This window comes from Pygocentrus nattereri, chromosome 17 (assembly GCF_015220715.1).
Source record: "Pygocentrus nattereri isolate fPygNat1 chromosome 17, fPygNat1.pri, whole genome shotgun sequence".
Taxonomy (NCBI): Eukaryota; Metazoa; Chordata; class Actinopteri; order Characiformes; family Serrasalmidae; genus Pygocentrus; species Pygocentrus nattereri.
Window position 1 is genome coordinate 26,306,626 of NC_051227.1, and position 17,485 is coordinate 26,324,110.

Consider the following 17,485-nt stretch of genomic DNA (forward strand, 5'->3'; position numbering starts at 1 on the left):
TGCACAGTTTAAAGAATTCTGCATAGAGGAAAGGACAAAATTTCTCCAGTAGATGCCAGAAACTGGTAGGCAGTTATAGGAAATTATTTCTTTGATTGAAAAGTCAAATTTGCTTTGTTTTTTTCAGTTTTTTTTCATCCGTTTCATGAAGTTTATCTATATAAACTGTTTAATTGAAGATACAGTATGAAATACTAATATATCTACATATGTCCAGTAAAGAAAAACATTCCGTGGGGTGTACATATATTTTTACATGTATACTGTATATAGTCAGTGTCAGATGAAAACCTTTTTTTTAGTGGTTTACATTATCCAATAGATATGATCCAAAATGATTTGCAATTATGTGAACCTTTTTCCTTCTACTGAAGATGTATCTTGGTGCAAGTCTCAGGCAGCCATGAAAACGAGTTAAAGTGATTTATCTCAGCAGTAAGTTTGTTTTTGTCTATGAAAACATGTCATAACTATGGAATCCACACATAAATATGTTTACATAAATACATTAGTAATGAATTATAATGACGATATATAATGTTATTCTTGATTAGAAGAGTACAGCTTTTGTCCCAGATTTCTCACTGCACTGAATTTGTGTGAATTTGTTCAATTCCATCAGCAGCTCATCTGATTTAATGTAATAAAGGATTGATTAGCTGAAGCAGGTATTCCTTCCATGAGGAGAGCTTTGAGAATGTTTTAAGCTGACATATGAAATCGATGTCTTTTATTTATTTATTTATTCATTTACTCATTTAAATTCTAGTGTTAAGGTTTAAAGGTTTTTGCTCAGATAAATGGCTTTATACATCATGTTATTGGATGGCCAAAGCCTTTTTTTGAGCAGTCCAAATGCAAAAGTTTGGGCACCTATAGACAAATGATGTTTTGTTGAAAATGTGTGAAAATAAGTTTATACATCCTCTATAGAGAACCCACTTCTGCACATTTTAATGCACAATTATTGTTCATTTGGTGAATATAACATAGAAAAAAAACTGAAAATCTAGCATGTGCAAAAGTAATGGCACATTTTATATATCATAATGTTAAACTTGGCAAATAAATAGAAAGTATGCACTGAAATGAGCAGAAAATCCATATCTAAGAGTGTTAGTGTTTCCTGTAGAGAATGTGTTGACTTATTTTTACTTACATCAGCAAAACATATTTTAATAATCATAGTTTAACTGGGGTGATGAAACACACCCAAACCTTTTTTTATGCCATAGCAGCGGACGAGTTGATGGAACCTACCTTTTTGGCAACATGATCAGCTTTAATCCGTCGTTTCAATATTTTATCAAAACAATAAAACACTTTAAATTGTTAAATAACTCCCCGTCACATCCATACCTCACTGTGGAGTTGATTTAATTGCTTTCTCATCAAAGTCAGTTGATTGTTCCCAATTAAGTTTAAACTAACTGGGTTCAAAACACTATTAAAAACTCAATCACTTATCTTTAAATTTGTAATTGCTGTGTGGGCTGCCGGCGCTTGTGGGATTCCTGCCTCTTTCTTTAGTTGGCCTGTCAAGGTGATCTCATCCATTTGCCTCTCCCATGCATAATAAACTCTTTTTTAGATTAGTTATTTATCTTTCTCAAAGGTCTTTAATGAGCTGTGTGATTGGAAAAAAAAAGTTCAACAGCTACACTAAGACTAAATCATATGAGCAGGCCGCTATCGAACTGATGCTGCACTACAAACAGGAGCACGCAGCTCTCAGTAATACTCAGAGAAAACTTTCTCCGTTACATTAGGTTTTAATTAGATTGACATAATAGAGTGAGAAATTAGAAATGCTGGCTAGATAAGAGCTCCCCTTTCACACTTTTATTGAGATTATGATTTTATTCCCCAATCCCACCTCGCTGATGTACACAGTACAGTTCAGGGGTTCAGGAGTTGACTCTTCTTATCAGATCTTCCAAATAATATTCTACATGTATTTCCCTAGACACCTTTCACTTTTGAGCAGAACTTCAGTGCTTGTGTATGCTTCAGCGAATGCTGGTGGCAGGTCTTCACTAACTTTAAAGTTTTTTTTTTTTTTTTTTGAAAGTAAAAGACATTCTGGAGACAAGAAAAGGTGTTTTCCTTATTCTGCAGGTTTTATGTTTAGAACAGTTCTGCAGTATAACTGTGTTTATGAGTTCTGTGCTAGCATGTTAAATTGTGTTATATTGTGAATTGAATTTTCAGCCACTGCAGACATTACACTGGTACTAAGTGCTACCATGTCACCTTTGTTTAAACCTCTCTCCAAAATGGTAACTTTACAAGAGAAAGCAAAATGTTCTGAAAGATTTTATAATCTGTCTTGCAGAATATAAAATATCAAATAATGTCAGACAATTTGTATTGGTCCATTCATCATGAACCTCATGAGCACAATCCAAAAGACTGCATTAATTAAGCAGAAAAATAAAAATCAGGGGAAAATGGAGAGGCAGGAACAGCAACGATAGAGCTGTAGTGCAAGTGAGTATTGGTTTTTCTCAAACTTATTTCAAGTTTAAGATTGTGTTTCTACCCTAAAAGTGTAAGGTGGTTGCCTTAGCACAGAGTGGTCTACAGCTGTTGAGATGAATATTTCTTGTTAAAAGCTGTAAGTCATTTAAGGGCCTTGAGACTATTATTATTATTCTATTATTTTTATCTATTATTATTATTATTGCTATATAGACTAAAAATGTGGTATTTTGAATGAACTTGATTCAAATGTGTACATCAGTTCCACATGAATAATGTACAACACCATTCGTGCTGAAAGTTAGTAAAATGAATGACGGCTCATTTTGTTATTGTAAATGTGAAAGTACCTTACCACGTCCTCTACAGAGAACACACTTCTGCACATTTAATGCTCAATTCTTGTTCTTTATGATTTATAGTTTCTATTATGAATTTCCTAATTAAAATACCTTTTCATTCTTGCATATAAAATGATTGAGGTGGGTGGCAGGACCCCCAAGTAGAATGTTGCTTGGAGTGTGCAAATTTCATGAACACTCATGACTATAGAAATGACAATAAATCGCTTAATTTAAAGTAGGAGTGCACAATGATACTGGAATCAAGTCAGTATTGTCAGATAATTACTTAAAAATATTGTCATTTGGAAAGATGTTTAGATTTGGCTAATAGTTCTAACTGATATTTGTTGATGTATTTATTGTACCCTGAGAGCAGAGCGTTCATGTGATGCTGGGAAACTGTGTGTCTGCTTTTTATTTACTGCATTTGTGACCCAACAGAAACAAGCATTGTATTTCTGTGTAATACTGATCCAAGTAGATTTAGTCCCAGTTTCTGTATTTTATTAATGTTTGTATCAACATCAGCACATATGTATATGTAAAATATCAGCTTCAGTTTTCAGTATAGGCCCAAAAGTGCATGTCTAGTTTAAAACAAATGAACTAGTTGTGTCTGTAATATATTGTCCTTTATGTGGAAACAATGTACATGTGTGAATCAAGCCAATTCAATGCATCTTTTTCCAGTATATTAGGCATGTTTGATCTTGGGTTTGTGTGGAGTGCAGTGCCATGAGGTGCTTCTACACTAGATGGCAGCAATAAACTTAAATGCTGTAGAAGAATGAAGGTTCTTGCTGTGGCAACAAAGGATGCAAACCTGTAGTACTATTATAGCCATTGTGAATGCATTTGATTGAATTTGTGAGTGATCTGAAAATACAGAGGCAGAACTATTAGGTGGACATAATGATTGCATGAAGAAGAGAGAACAGATGTATGTTTGTGCATATTTTACTCTCTGAGATGTTTTTTTTTTCTTACAGAGGCATAGTTTGGAAAATGGATATTTAATACTGTAAAAGCAAAACTCACACATTTTCTCATGTAGCCAAAAAAAGAGCAAATTAAATTAATGGTTCTTACAAAATGTCTAAATTCTATTTGATGTTATAAATAGTGGAATTATGTAGGAACATTTAAAATATGTCTAAAAACTGCCCGACTCAGCAGTGCTTCAGTGTTGTATGTTTTGTTGCAAACACAAAGGCAATAATGGTGATTGTTCTGACCTTCTCATGAAAAACTCATCCTACTTACTCACAAGCTTATAAAAGCACACTAATAATAATAATAATAATAATAATAATAATAATACATTGTATTTATCCATCAGTTTTACCAAAAGTAGTAAGCAGTGTTGAGAAGCTAAAGTAGACATACAAACATGAAATGTGTGCAACAGAACAATAAAGATTTAAAATTCAGTTAAATAAACAAATTACTAAATACTGAATTATTCACATTATATACATGCTTTGTGCTAAAAACAAACAAAAAAACTTGTTCGTCACTTATGTGAATGTGATTATAAAAGTATGGAACACTTTAAATTGCTATGAGCTGATTTTCAGGGCACAGATTAAGTGAAGTCCAAGAGTAAAACAGGTTTTCTATGAAGAATCCCAATTGACAGCATAATTTAATCTCATCTGTGTCTAGAAAGCCTGCCCTGTATTGACTAATATACAAATGTTGATGTATGAAATCCCATATTTTAACAATATTTTCCACCAATAATCACTTTAGCAAAGTAATGTACAGCAGGTTTAGCAAGGGGTAATCAGTCAAATAAATATTGAAACTGCAATTTTTAAATGATCCAGTCTTCATCTCCAGTTCACATGTTGAACAAATGACTGTTGAACAGTACAGACAGAAAAAAAACCTTCCAGTCATTAAATGAACCAAAATGAAACACAATTAGGCTCTTTTTTTCATCCTGAGACTGTCTAAGCCAATGACATTTAACAATGACTTTGTGCTTATATGTATTAAACATCTTTAGACATTAAGAAGTAAGGGCCAGATATAAACAGTGCAAGAATATACAGACAGATATGAACAGAATAACCAGAATGATAGATCCATTAGGTCAGGAACAATCGTCAATTGTGCTTTCAATGATCATTTTCTCCCTTTTTAATGTGTCAGGTTTTTTTTTTGTTGCTTTTTTTTTTTGGTATCTATATATTACATAAATATCAGTGTCCTTTCTTTTGCCTTTATACAACATTCTTGTTATGGAGTACACTTCAGAGAACAACCACTTTCACAATGTATAATAAAAAAAATAGACAAACAATAAATATTCACATTATGCATCGCACATATTCTTCCCTTAAAGCGTAATTATTGGCAAAGCCAAGGTTTTCCGACTTGAGATGAACCACATTTCTTGCCGCTCCCTGGTAATATCTGCAAAAGGTATATAACAGGCACAGTGAGGGTGGTAAAGAAAGCAGTATTCACTGGGAAAACAATTAAATTGAATAAGCACAACAACGAACACAGAAGGTGTCTGTATATTTTGGCACTTGGCAACTCAAACAAACTCATTTAAGGGAGGGGATGGCGGGGCAGGGCAGGGTGGGGGCGGAGTGGGGGTGGAGGGAGACTTATGCGGTTTTGAGCCTAAATGGACCTGGTGTTACAGTTACAAACTCAACATCTTTTCTTTGCCTTTTTTCTGTTGATTTGATTGGCGCTATAAAATGGCAACACTGTCTGGTGTCAAATTTTGAGGATCTAGAGGCTTGTATGAGCTCCTTTAGGAGTTTTGTGGAGGGAGACACGAAGAAATTGCCACGCCGGGCTTGCACTGAGTGACTTAGCACCCTCGCTGGCTGGCTAGCAGTGTTGCCGTGACAGTAGTGAACAGAAAAAAAGAAACAGAGGTGCTAAATGAAGTACTCTTTCTTTTCCTCTGCATGTGCGTGGTTCCCCTCCGCATTGATGATGGCAGTGTCTGCATCAGGGGCGTCCTCTGCTCCTTTGGCCTCATTGGTTAAGTATGTCCCTGTCCACACAGTCCCACATAGGTCACAGACACATAAGGAACAGCAGTGGACAATGTTCAAGCATTTAGCACACTCTCTACACTATAGGTGAGGGCCACGCAGCCAGGAGCCAAGGCCTACCTTTATGTCTGGCCAAATAGCGGCCGAGGACGATGATGAAGCACAGGGTGATGAAGACCACCACGGCCACAACTCCGCCGATCAGCGCATGATCAGGACCGTGCGGAGTCAGCGCATTGGGATCTGGAGAATGAGAAGAAGAGGACACTCTTTGCTGTTTTCTGTTTGTTGTTCATTAAGATTTAGATCACTGCAATGCAGGTCAATGTAGGTGCACAAGACTGCCCCTCCCCACCCCCACCACCCTGATATAGTCATTGAGACATGTTTAATGTAGAGTTTGAGGCTAGCATAGCTAACTAGTAACAGACGTTTATAGCCAACCACTAGTATAGTGCAAACTGCATGCACAATCATAACACATTTGCAAAAGTCAGAAACTATTTACTTAATTTCCAGTCAAAACTGTCAATAAGTGTAAGTTACTATTTTTTTCAGGAAATATTTCTGAGAAAAAATGATACCCCTAACAAATGGGCAAGACCTGGTGGACCACCAAAATTGTCACTTTCAGATAAACAGAACTTTCCATCTTTGGGAAAATCAAGCTCCCCTCTTGCTTAATTTCTGTACACAGGTGTTTCTGTCAATCCTTCCACTGTGAGAAGACAACTAAACACTGAGTCTGAAAGGATGTGTAGCTGCCAAGAAAAGGAAATTAAATCAAAAATCAAAAATGGAAAATTGCAAATCAAAGTAGCAGCTGGTGTTCTCTGAACTGACCACCCCTGAACCCAGACCTCAACATCCTTGAATGTGTTTGGGATTACTTGGATTGTAAGAAGCGGAAAATGCAACCAGTTTATCAAAATATCTCTGCTTAGTTCTTTGAAAAACTGAACCAAGTCTTCTGAAGAGTATGGAAGCTATAATAAAGGTACATGGTGGACCCACTAAATACTGAGAAACTACTGAAACAATGATGAAAAAAATAATGGAAAATGTGAAATATTTAGATGTTGAGATTTGTGGCTTTCCAATATATATATATATATATATATATAATATAAAATGTAACATATATTCTATATATAACTTTCTTTGAATGTTTTCTGCTTTTTTGTCCTGATGAAAAACAAATAACTTGTAATTAATGTCTGTTTTGATTTGCAATTAAATGAATGAATAATGGTCTCTAACTTTTAAACAGTATGTACTTGCTTATATGGTTTCTGGTACTGTATGGGCAAAATTCAGGCTCCATGATGGCTACTACTAGTGTTTTTATCTCTGCAGTGCACTTTTGTCCATTTTGTCATAAAGTGTGAGGTGTATTTAAGATCACTTCCCAACATGTCCCAGATTGACGCAAGCATGAGATGATTTAGGCCTGCAGTGTGCACAGTGCTAAGGGGTGGCTATAAGCTTCCATTATTTGTTTGCTACATTATCCTCGTAGCTCCAGTGCAAAACTATAGAAGCAAATTTTAGACAGCAAACATGTCTTTGGCTGATCCTCTACATTTGAGGAAAAACTGTGTGAGTCTAATGTTCGGACGAACCATCGTTTTAGCAATAGCGGCAGCGGTGTGAGTGATGCTGGTTTGATTAATTAAATGACAAGATAAGCTTGTGAATATAACTGACTGAGAGGTTTTAAAGTGCTGCTCTGCTTCACAAATGTCTTTTCATGAAGCCATTTTTCGGATAAATGTAGACAGAAATTTCAGAAGCTTTAAATTAACTGAATGTAAAACTGACTCTTGCATATATCATACCAAGAGCAAAATGGAAAAGTGCCAGATAATGACATTACTTAACAGCAGGGCTGTGGAACCTGCCTACAAATTTATAAAGTGCCATTTTCAGTGTTAATTCTACCATGTTCTGGATAATTCTGATTTAAATAATTCACAGAGTGAAAAAGCAAGGTTTAAGAAGACCTCTGCTCTTGATGAATTCTTCAAAAAAAACACTCCAAATAATTGTTCTGCATATATATATATATATATATATATATATATATATATATACCAATGAGCCAAAATATTAAATATTATGACCACTCACAGATGAAATGAATAATGCTGATTATCTTGTAACAGTGACACATGTTAAGGTCTGGGATATACTAGATGGTAAGTGAACTCTCAGTTTTCATAGACATCATGAGGGAGAAGCGGGCAAATGTGAAGACCTGAGTGACTTTGACAAAAGCCAGATTGTTATGACTGGACAGCTTGGTTAGAGCACTGCGAAATGGCAAGGCTTGAAGGGTACTTCTGGTCAGCAGTGGTTCGAGAAGGGATAAATCATGAACCAATGAACCAGTGACAGGGTGTGGAGTACCCAAGGCTCATGTACATGCAAAGACTATGCCACCTGTTCCAGACCCTTTCCTGTTCTAGCATGTCAGTGCCCCTATTCACAGTCAGGTCCATAAAGGCATGGTTTGATGAGTCTGATGCGGAGGAACTCCAGTGGCCTGCACAAAGCCCTGACCTCAACCCCTCTGAACTCCTTTGGGAAGAATCTGAACATCGATTGTGAGACACTCTACTGATTCCATTAGAGTGGAGGCTCTTGTTGCTGAATAGGGGGGTGAGGGGGTTATGGGGTGAGGCAACTCCATTTTAACGCTCATTGTTTTTCAACAACATATATAGGTGTGATGGTCGGGTGTCCACATACTTTTGGTCATATAGCGTGTGTGTGTGTGTGTGTGTGTGTGTCTATATATAGAACAGTATATATGCAGAACAGTTATATACCCATATGCTGACCTGCTGATCTGCATGTGAGGCTGGACACAATAATAACAATAAAATGTGAAAAATTACACAATAATAATCAGTTTTAAGATATTTTCATTTTAAACAGTTGAATAGTCTTTAGTGAATATTTTTTAATTTAAGTTAGAGACTGCCCTTCTTTTATTTATGTCACAACAACAAAATCTAATCAACATGTCTAGTAAGTCATACACTCACATGCCCACACTTTTCCTTTATTACAGCTTCTATCATTTTAGGGAGACTTGATTCAGTTTTTCAAAGAAATCGGCAGGGATATGTTTCCACACTTCCAAAGTTCAGTTTTAGCGATTAAGGCACTTTCTGCTTCTAATGATCCAAGTAATCCCAAACAGAGTGATGTTGAGGTCTGGAGTCTGGGGTTGTGAATCTGTTGCTCTAAGAACACACCTTCTTTGTTTGATTGCAAACTTTCTTATTTTTCTTATTGTTTCTTGACAGCTACTCATCCTTTCAGACTCATAGTGCTGAGTCATCTTCTCACAGTGGAAGAATAGCCAGAAACACCTGTGGATTTTTTTCAGAATTGAAGCAAGAGTGGAGCTTGATTTTTGCCTGTCTCTCAAAGATGAAAGCTTTAAATATTGTACTGCTGGCAAGAGTTTTGGTGGTCTACCAGCTCTTATTGGCAGGAGCCCCATTTTTGTGTTTTTTTTTTTCTCATTTATTTTCTGTTGACTTTCCCTTCATTGTGCAAGTGAATTATCTTATATTTAATCTCCTCACAAATATCTGCTGGAGAATTAATAACTTTTTGACTATAAATGAAATGAAGGGTGGTCTCTGACTTTTGCACAGTACTGTAGTACTGTAAATATGCACTTTAAAAATGAGTCTTTGTTGTGCAAAATAAATCAAAACCAACTCTACTCATACCATGGCTGTCAAATACAATTGTCAGTTAAGCTGATATACTGTATATATTTGTAAAAAGCATAAAAAATCACCACTGCAGCTCAGAATAAAACACAGTAACTATATCACGCTTCTCAGCACTGTAAGGACCCAAGTGACTCAGCCCTTGACAAAATATGACCAACTTTAAAAATGTCTGAGGTGGCAGAGAGCCGATTTGTCTCTGGGGTTTAACTTTGACCGAGCGAGCTGGCACAGATGAGGGTGAACTCGGTCATCTCTGGAACTCCACTGAGTAATCGCCACCTAGAATAATGACTTCCCCTCCCTGCAGCTACCTCCGGAGAAGCATTAGGCTGCTAGTGCGCTCGCTGCCTGTCATGACTGGCCTAACCCCCACCCTGAGAGGGTGTGGTAGAAGGGCTGCTGGTTGATGTGTGGATGGAGGTGTTCTCTCACCTTTGCCCCTTTGCAACCCTGGGTGTGCTGTTTCAGTGCTTATGAGGCTATGTAAACTGTAACTATGTGTCTTTATTGCACTGCTAGCATGCTCTCATTAGCTCATCGTGATGAATGAGTCCTGCTGCTGCTGCGCTTGGCAAAGTGACCCTGAGAGATGTACAGAAAAACGACTTCTGCAGGCCCATTTTTAACACCTAAATAAACCCATTTGCTTCAATTAACATTGTGCTTAGTTTTAACGATGCCCTAAGACAAGGTGGATCAGACAGTATATTTTGGTAATTGTGATTATTTTATGACCTCTGGCAAAGATTGTAACAACTGCTGTAAGTGAGTGCAGTGTTGCTGAAATTCAATATCACAATATTTTCCAGGTACAGTATTATCCAGACAAAACAGCCATTTATTTGATGTTCCAAATAAATGAACACATCTATCTATCTATCTATCTATCTATCTATCTATCTATCTATCTATCTATCTATCTATATATATATATATATATAGAGAGAGAGAGAGAGAGAGAGGTAGTGTTAATTTATTTGGCTTCTATATTTCTATATATTTTTGCTATATGTTCTTTTTTCCCCCATGTAAGAAAACAGAAATGGCTCAATTGCTGTTTTGACAAAGTTAAATAAATGAAGGGAGGTGCCTTCACACTTGATTTCCGCATAGTGCTGTACAACAAATGATCAGATTATTATAGATAATAATAGATATTTAATTTGGGGTAAATAAAATAGAGTACCTGATATGGATTCATAGTACTGTACTCACACAGAATGTCTTACAAACAATTACACCAAAGGAAATCTTACATAGTGTATTTCTGCCAACATAGAAACAGGGACACCACTAATTAATGGAATCAATATGTAATGTCTTTCAAGACCACTACAACTGAAAATCAGTACTGACTGACACCACTACTGGTTTACTAGTATTGATGATATTTTGCAGGACTAAACAGGCCTGGATATTCTTTTATGTTTCAGTGGTTTGATATACAGAATGATCCAACAGTCCACTATGGTGTCATGTACCACACAACACACAATGTTCTCTAGAATGGGGCATCTCACTTCAAACCACTGTTTTACCGAAGTTCTGAAAAATCGGTGGAATGTCCCTTTAAGTGTGTACTATTAAAATACATTTCCAAATGCAGGGTGTTGTTTATTGCACCAAGTTTGAGTCTAGAGGTGATTTGCTGTACTGCTGCTGTACTATCCTACACACATGGCCTCATTACAGTAAAGGTCTACAGTCTGTTCTTCTGTGACCTACAAATATGTTTTGTTTTCAGTCTGTAATTTAATATGCTTCTCATCTCAAACTGTTCTTTATTTACACAGTGAGCTATAGTGTTGTGAGGCCTTTAAGCATAATTCAGTCCACTGATTTGTCTCATGATATACAGAAAAGCCTCCAGCTGAGCTGAAATTGAGAATACATATCCTACATTTCCATTTACAGTAAATAAGAGGAATCCAAACCTATTTCAGTCCCCTAATAGGGTTCTGTATTATTCATCCTCTCTCCTTGTTCTCTTTTCTTTTTTTTGCTTTGTAGTTGGTTGTTACTTCGAAATGGGAAATTTTGCATATCCCTTGGTAGAAATGCTATTGACAGTATTCATTATTGCTTCCGGTGAATTTATAGTGATAAAGCCGGGGAGGGAGCAATGGTGCTTCTCCAGTTTGGCTATGCATCGTCTTTTAACAAAGCCAGTCATCTTATTCTGTCTGTATCACGCACACAAGTACCAACCCCGAGTTAACAAAGATGCTTTTAGCTGGGTAGAACATATGCTTACATATGGAAGATATGCTTACATACATATTGCATAAATTGTATTTTCACTTTGACTGGAAAAAAAGTAAAAAAAAAAAAAAGAAAAAACTTAGAGGGATGACTAAATAGGTATTTGCATACACATTTCTAGCAATGTTTTTGTGCAACAAAAGCCACTAGAGCTCGATGTGCTAGACAGCACGGCTTTGTCCTTGCACATATCTTCAGCGGTTGAAAAGACAAGTGGGCTGTTTGGGTGAAAAGCCAAACAAGACAAAGTATCTACTCTTTACACCTACACATGCTTCTCCCCCTTATAGCGTGTTGAGGCAATGAATATAAAAAGAGGTAGATTCACAGGGTGAAAATAGCTCTGAGAGATGACGGCAGGTTCAGTAGAAGTAGCATTATTGACTATTAACTCATACGGACTATAACTGAAATATGAGCAAACACGCAATGCTTTCCAATTCATAAAAGAGGTACAGCTAGCTCTGTGTTAGACTAATATGAAAACATACAAGTAGTAAACGACTTTAAGGTTTTAAAGGTTGCATTCCAGCTGAGTAGAATTTTTAGCCATGTTCACACACTTTAAAAAGCTCTTCAGATGCGGACCTGATTGAATTCAACTTCTTAAGAAAGATCAGTTACACCCTGAAGTGCTAACATATATGGCACAGTGCAAAAGTCAGAGACCACCTTTTATTTTATTTTTTTTTCTAATCAAATCTACAATTCAGTTAGTTTAAGCTATTTTATATTTTTCAGGTGCTGATTCTGATAATATTAGGTATAAAATAATCCTTTTGCACAATGAAGGAAAAAGTCAAAGGAAAATAAGTAGGAAAAAAACTTACTTCAAAACAATACTACAAAATACTGAGAAAATGAGGCCTGGTAGGCCACCAAAACTGTCACCATCAGATAGTCAGCATTTCAACTTTGAGAGAGAGGAGAAAGTAAAGAATGTACAGGTGTTTCTAACTATGGATCTGAAAAAGTATGTGCAGCTGTAGAAGCTATTATTGAGAAAAGGAAATAGACAAAAAAGACCAAAATTTGCAAATCAAACCAAGAAGCTGCTGGTGTTCTCAGAACAATGAGCTGACCACCCCAGAGCCCAGATCTCAACATCCCTGAATGTGTTTGAGATTACTTGGGTCGTTAGAAACAGAAAATGCAACTGACTTCTGAGACTTAGCTTTGTAGGTGTGGAAAAAATGTCCTTGCAAGTCTCCTGAAAAGAATGCAAACTATTAAAATGACAAACAGTGGACACACTAAATCCTGAAAAAATTTAATTTGCTTTAGTTGTTAAGGAAGTTGTTTAACTGGAAGTTAAATAAATGAAAGGTGGTCTCTGACTCTGCACTGTTGGGTATATTCACATGTGACCTGTATTATAAATGCACGGCCATTCAGACTGAGAGGTCATACAGAGCATTATTTAAAATTTTCTTTACCCATTCCAATATTTCTATAACTATAATCATTATAATCTGAAAATGCTTGTGCATAGCATTTCAGATGTGAATACTCTCTGGGGAATATGGTGTGGGTGTCTAATATGTGATTAGATCCTAAAACAAATTACTGTGAGTAATTATTATAAATAAATGCTCCCTATGGGATAGCAATGCCTACGAAGGCAAAATGCATTATTAGCTCAGAATAAACAAGAGTACTTGCCACAGCAAGAGACATTAAGCACAGAGAAACAGTGGAAAACATATCTACAGAGAGACACTGACAAAAGAAACATACGCTGCACATAGCAGGACACAATCACTCTTTCAAGGACGGTATCATGCACACGACAATGACATGGTAACATGCTGGAACTCTTGTGCTCCACTAGTGATAATTTACACAGTTTGGTAGATCTGGAACTCAATCCATGCTGCTGAGCTTTCTTACAAACTTTGGTGTGTAAAATATAAGACAAGCTATTTTTGCTAGGAAGAATCTGGAAAGTGGAAGCAATTACCAGATAGATAATTTTATATGTATTACTGCTTATTAATCAATTCATTGAGTTGCCAGTTTATTAAGTATGCCTTGTAACTACAATGATCTGTCATTTTATCAAATGCCACCTAATGGATGTAGCCCCTCTGTTGCTGTACAATTTGACATCCACCTGTCATTGGAAAGGGACCACAGTAGGCTGACCAGACATTTGGGTGGTGGATCGTTCTCAGCACTGACACTGATATGACCGTGGCATGATAATGTGTGTTGTGTTGGTGCAAGTGCATCAGCCACAGCAGTGTTGTGTACAGTGATGTATACACATTACAGCCATTTTATTAGAAACATCAAACTTGTTGGTGTACAGTTAAACTGCTTGAGGGACAGCTGGAACTGTCATTCAAACCATCATTTACAAATGGCCTTTTTATCATTTTGTGCCACTCTAAAGCATCTAATTTGTCTAATAGGCTACCTCTCCTTCTATACTGTTAGGTTGAAGGGGAATTCCACTGATTCCTCAAAATCTCTGCATACTTCAATGGTTAAGAAGTAAACAAAGTAATTCCAAGCCATTTGATGTGAAATGTCCAGTTCTAAGGAAATTTCAGAATTGTTCACAATAGTGGTGATAAGAACCAGCTTAAAATAGTTCCCACAGAAAATCATTATTATTCTTACCACTATATATACGTACATATACATATATACATACATATACATATACATATACATATACACACATATATATATATATATATATATTGTGATAATAATAATTGTGCCATTGTGACCTCTGCTTCCCATCATCACCACTATAAATGTACCATTTCACATCATACCACTCTGAATGACATTTACATGTTAATGACAGAATTGTGCAGAATTTTTGAAAACTGGTAGAATTTCTCTTTAACTATTTGAAACAACGTAACAGTATCATGTTTCGAATCAGGAAAAGCCTACATTAGTTCTCTGTTGAGTAAAATATAAGGAAAACAGCCATTGTGTGGAGGTTAGCATAAATGGCTACAGCTTTAGCATTAGCTTTTTTACTTGCTTAGCAAACTCTTTATAAATGAATAGCAACTGTCACTTAAACATACAATTTATTCTAGTTTACATTAGTGTGCTTATTACTCGTAATAGGGCTAAGTGATTTTATCTTTACCTGGAATGGATAGAATTCTATAATCTGTCTTTGGATTCAGCTCCAAGTAACAAAAAGCAGAACACCCATGAGGACCATTAGGTCCTGTTGATACAAATGTTGAGCAGGTCCCAAAAACCATAAAACTGGAACCTTTGGTACTGGACCAGTGACCAAAAGAAAAAGCATGGTCCCAGTTTTTTTTGGTGCCAAAGGTTCCCTGTACTTTGTGCAGCGGAAAATATACACTTATGTATACCGTAATGCCAATATACCATAATTGATCCTTGATGGCTAAAAGTTTGTGTTAGCTATTGTCTAGTCCTTCTTAGTGGTCAGTTTCTGACCACAGGACCACTGTTGGCTGGACATATTTCTTGCATGAGTGTAGTTAAAAGGTCGATAATGTCAACAATAAAGTGGCAACTCAGTGTATACATGCATGTAAAATTTAGATGCTCTTACAAAGATGACCAAAACATACCAATTCCTCAATAAAACATATGTTACTCAATCAATAAAGCAATCTTATGTCCATTTCAGATCATGCTATTTGCTTTCCTTTTTCTTTCGGCTCAGGCAGTAATAAAGGCAACAATTCCGTGGCAGCAGGTCATCAAAAGGTTTTAAAGGCCTCTAGTGGGTGTGATTGGGATTGAGCACCCTGGTCTTTCGATACATCACCCAGTGCTCCCATGCAAGGCAATGAACCCCAAGCTCATGCTATGAAGAGACTGAGCAGCCATCGCTCTACCAGCCACTCTGCAAATGAACCACACTGCAGCCGCCCTGTCTCGCAATGATGATGTCAGCACTGGAGGAGGGGATATTTACCTGTTGTACCTGGTAAGTCTTTGGCTGTTGACATGGATGCAAACAGAGAAGGGCAGCAAGGGAAGACGGAGGTGAGGAGATCATGAAAAACAACAGTGGCCACATGTACGCGCACACACACACGCGCGCGCACACAAACATACACACACGCGCGCACAAACTCAAGACTCTTAATGAGGACAGTACAGTCGTATGGAAAAGTCTGGGCACACTTGATTAGATTACTTGTTTTGCTGAAGTGGCAGTAAATACAAATCCTCTACAGAAAACACACATCTGCACATTTAAATGCATCATTACTGCTCATTTACTGAATTTAACATATTAGGAAAAAATGTTTCCTGTACATAAATTGTGGCACATTTTTTATTTTATGTTTTATTTTTTCCAATATGTTAAACTTATCAAATAAATAGGAGTTATGTTTGCTCCCTGTAGCGGATTTGTGAACTTTTTATAATCAACAAAACATATAATTTGACCTGGAATGTTCGACCTTTTGCATACGGCTGAGATATTACCATGCTTTCAGAAGATCATAGAGCACATAGGAGGCTACCACAGTATAGAAGTTAGTGGAACACTGAAGAACACTGCTCATTACACTGTTGCTGGCTGATTTGTGCTAGAAGGCACTATTGACCAAAAATTTCATAGACTCTGCGATGCACAATGTTAACTTGTGACTACATCAGGTGTAGGCATAGTAAGCTGCCTTTTTCAAAAAATAGATTACAAAATGGATCTTAACATTTACATCAAACATTTTATCCAGTGTATCTGAAAAAACAGAAATGGAGCAATATGGGTTTTCAGTGTTATTGCATCTGTATAATATCATTGTGTAACTGTTAAATATACTAAACACATTTAAAAAGCAGTAATACACACTGAAATAATTTCACCACAGATATTATATCCATATACCTGTGCCTATTGAATCACTTATGTTTCTTTACAACAACAAAAATCAACTGCAACAAATATTAATTTGAAATATTCACCACTTAGCAGTACTACAGTTTACAAGTAGGTGGAAATGAAATGCAGCAATGCATTTGCTTTTCAAACATCCAGCATGTGTCTTAAATATGGTTATAGAACAGATTGTATGTTATACTATATATTGCAAGTACAGCCCCTTTCACTGGGATGCAGTGCAAAATATAAACAAAAACAGAATCTCTATGTGCAAGGGAAAGGCTGAAAATCTATATCAGCTGGCCATGATCTGCACTAAAATCTTTCACGATTCTGTAGTGGAAATTATTGCATGGGCTCAGCAACACTTCCAAAAACCACTGTCTGTGAACACAGTTTATCGTTGCATCCACAAAAACAAGTAAAAGTAAAAAAAGGAGGCACTGTCTGGCTTGTTATCCGTGTACAGTTCAAAAGCCAGTATCTGTGATGGTATGGAGTGCATTAGTGCACATGGCATGTGTGACTTGAACATCTGTGAAGACACCATTAATGCTGAATGAAATATACAAGTATCGGAGCAACAAATGCTGCCATCCAGGCAACAGCTTTTTCAGGATAGGCCTTGGTTATTTCAGCTAGACCATGCCAAAACATATTCTGCACATGCATGGCTCCACAGTATGTGAGTCTGGATGCTAACCTGTCTGTAGTCCAGACCTCTTACCAACTGAAAACATTTGCTGCATTATGAAATAAAAAATATGACAA

General features: G+C 36.6%; 1 protein-coding gene across 6 annotated transcripts in view; it reads right to left on the minus strand.

Annotated features, from left to right (window-relative positions):
- Positions 1-3,766: 3,766 nt before the first annotated feature.
- cadm2b (cell adhesion molecule 2b) overlaps positions 3,767-17,485 on the minus strand; it is a 226,605-nt gene continuing 212,886 nt past the window's right edge. For 2 of the 6 annotated variants that reach the window (XM_017696823.2, XM_017696821.2), the window contains 4 exons: positions 15,794-15,817; positions 5,969-6,091; positions 5,742-5,847; positions 3,767-5,246 (listed from right to left, as the gene is read on the minus strand). In XM_017696823.2, coding sequence (XP_017552312.1) covers positions 5,141-5,246; positions 5,742-5,847; positions 5,969-6,091; positions 15,794-15,817 — 359 coding nt within the window. In that variant the 3' untranslated portion in view covers positions 3,767-5,140. Of the gene's footprint in view, positions 5,848-5,968; positions 6,092-15,793; positions 15,818-17,485 lie in introns of all 6 variants that reach the window. The other 4 variants (XM_017696825.2, XM_017696822.2, XM_037546816.1 and 1 more) reach the window with 4 other exon arrangements.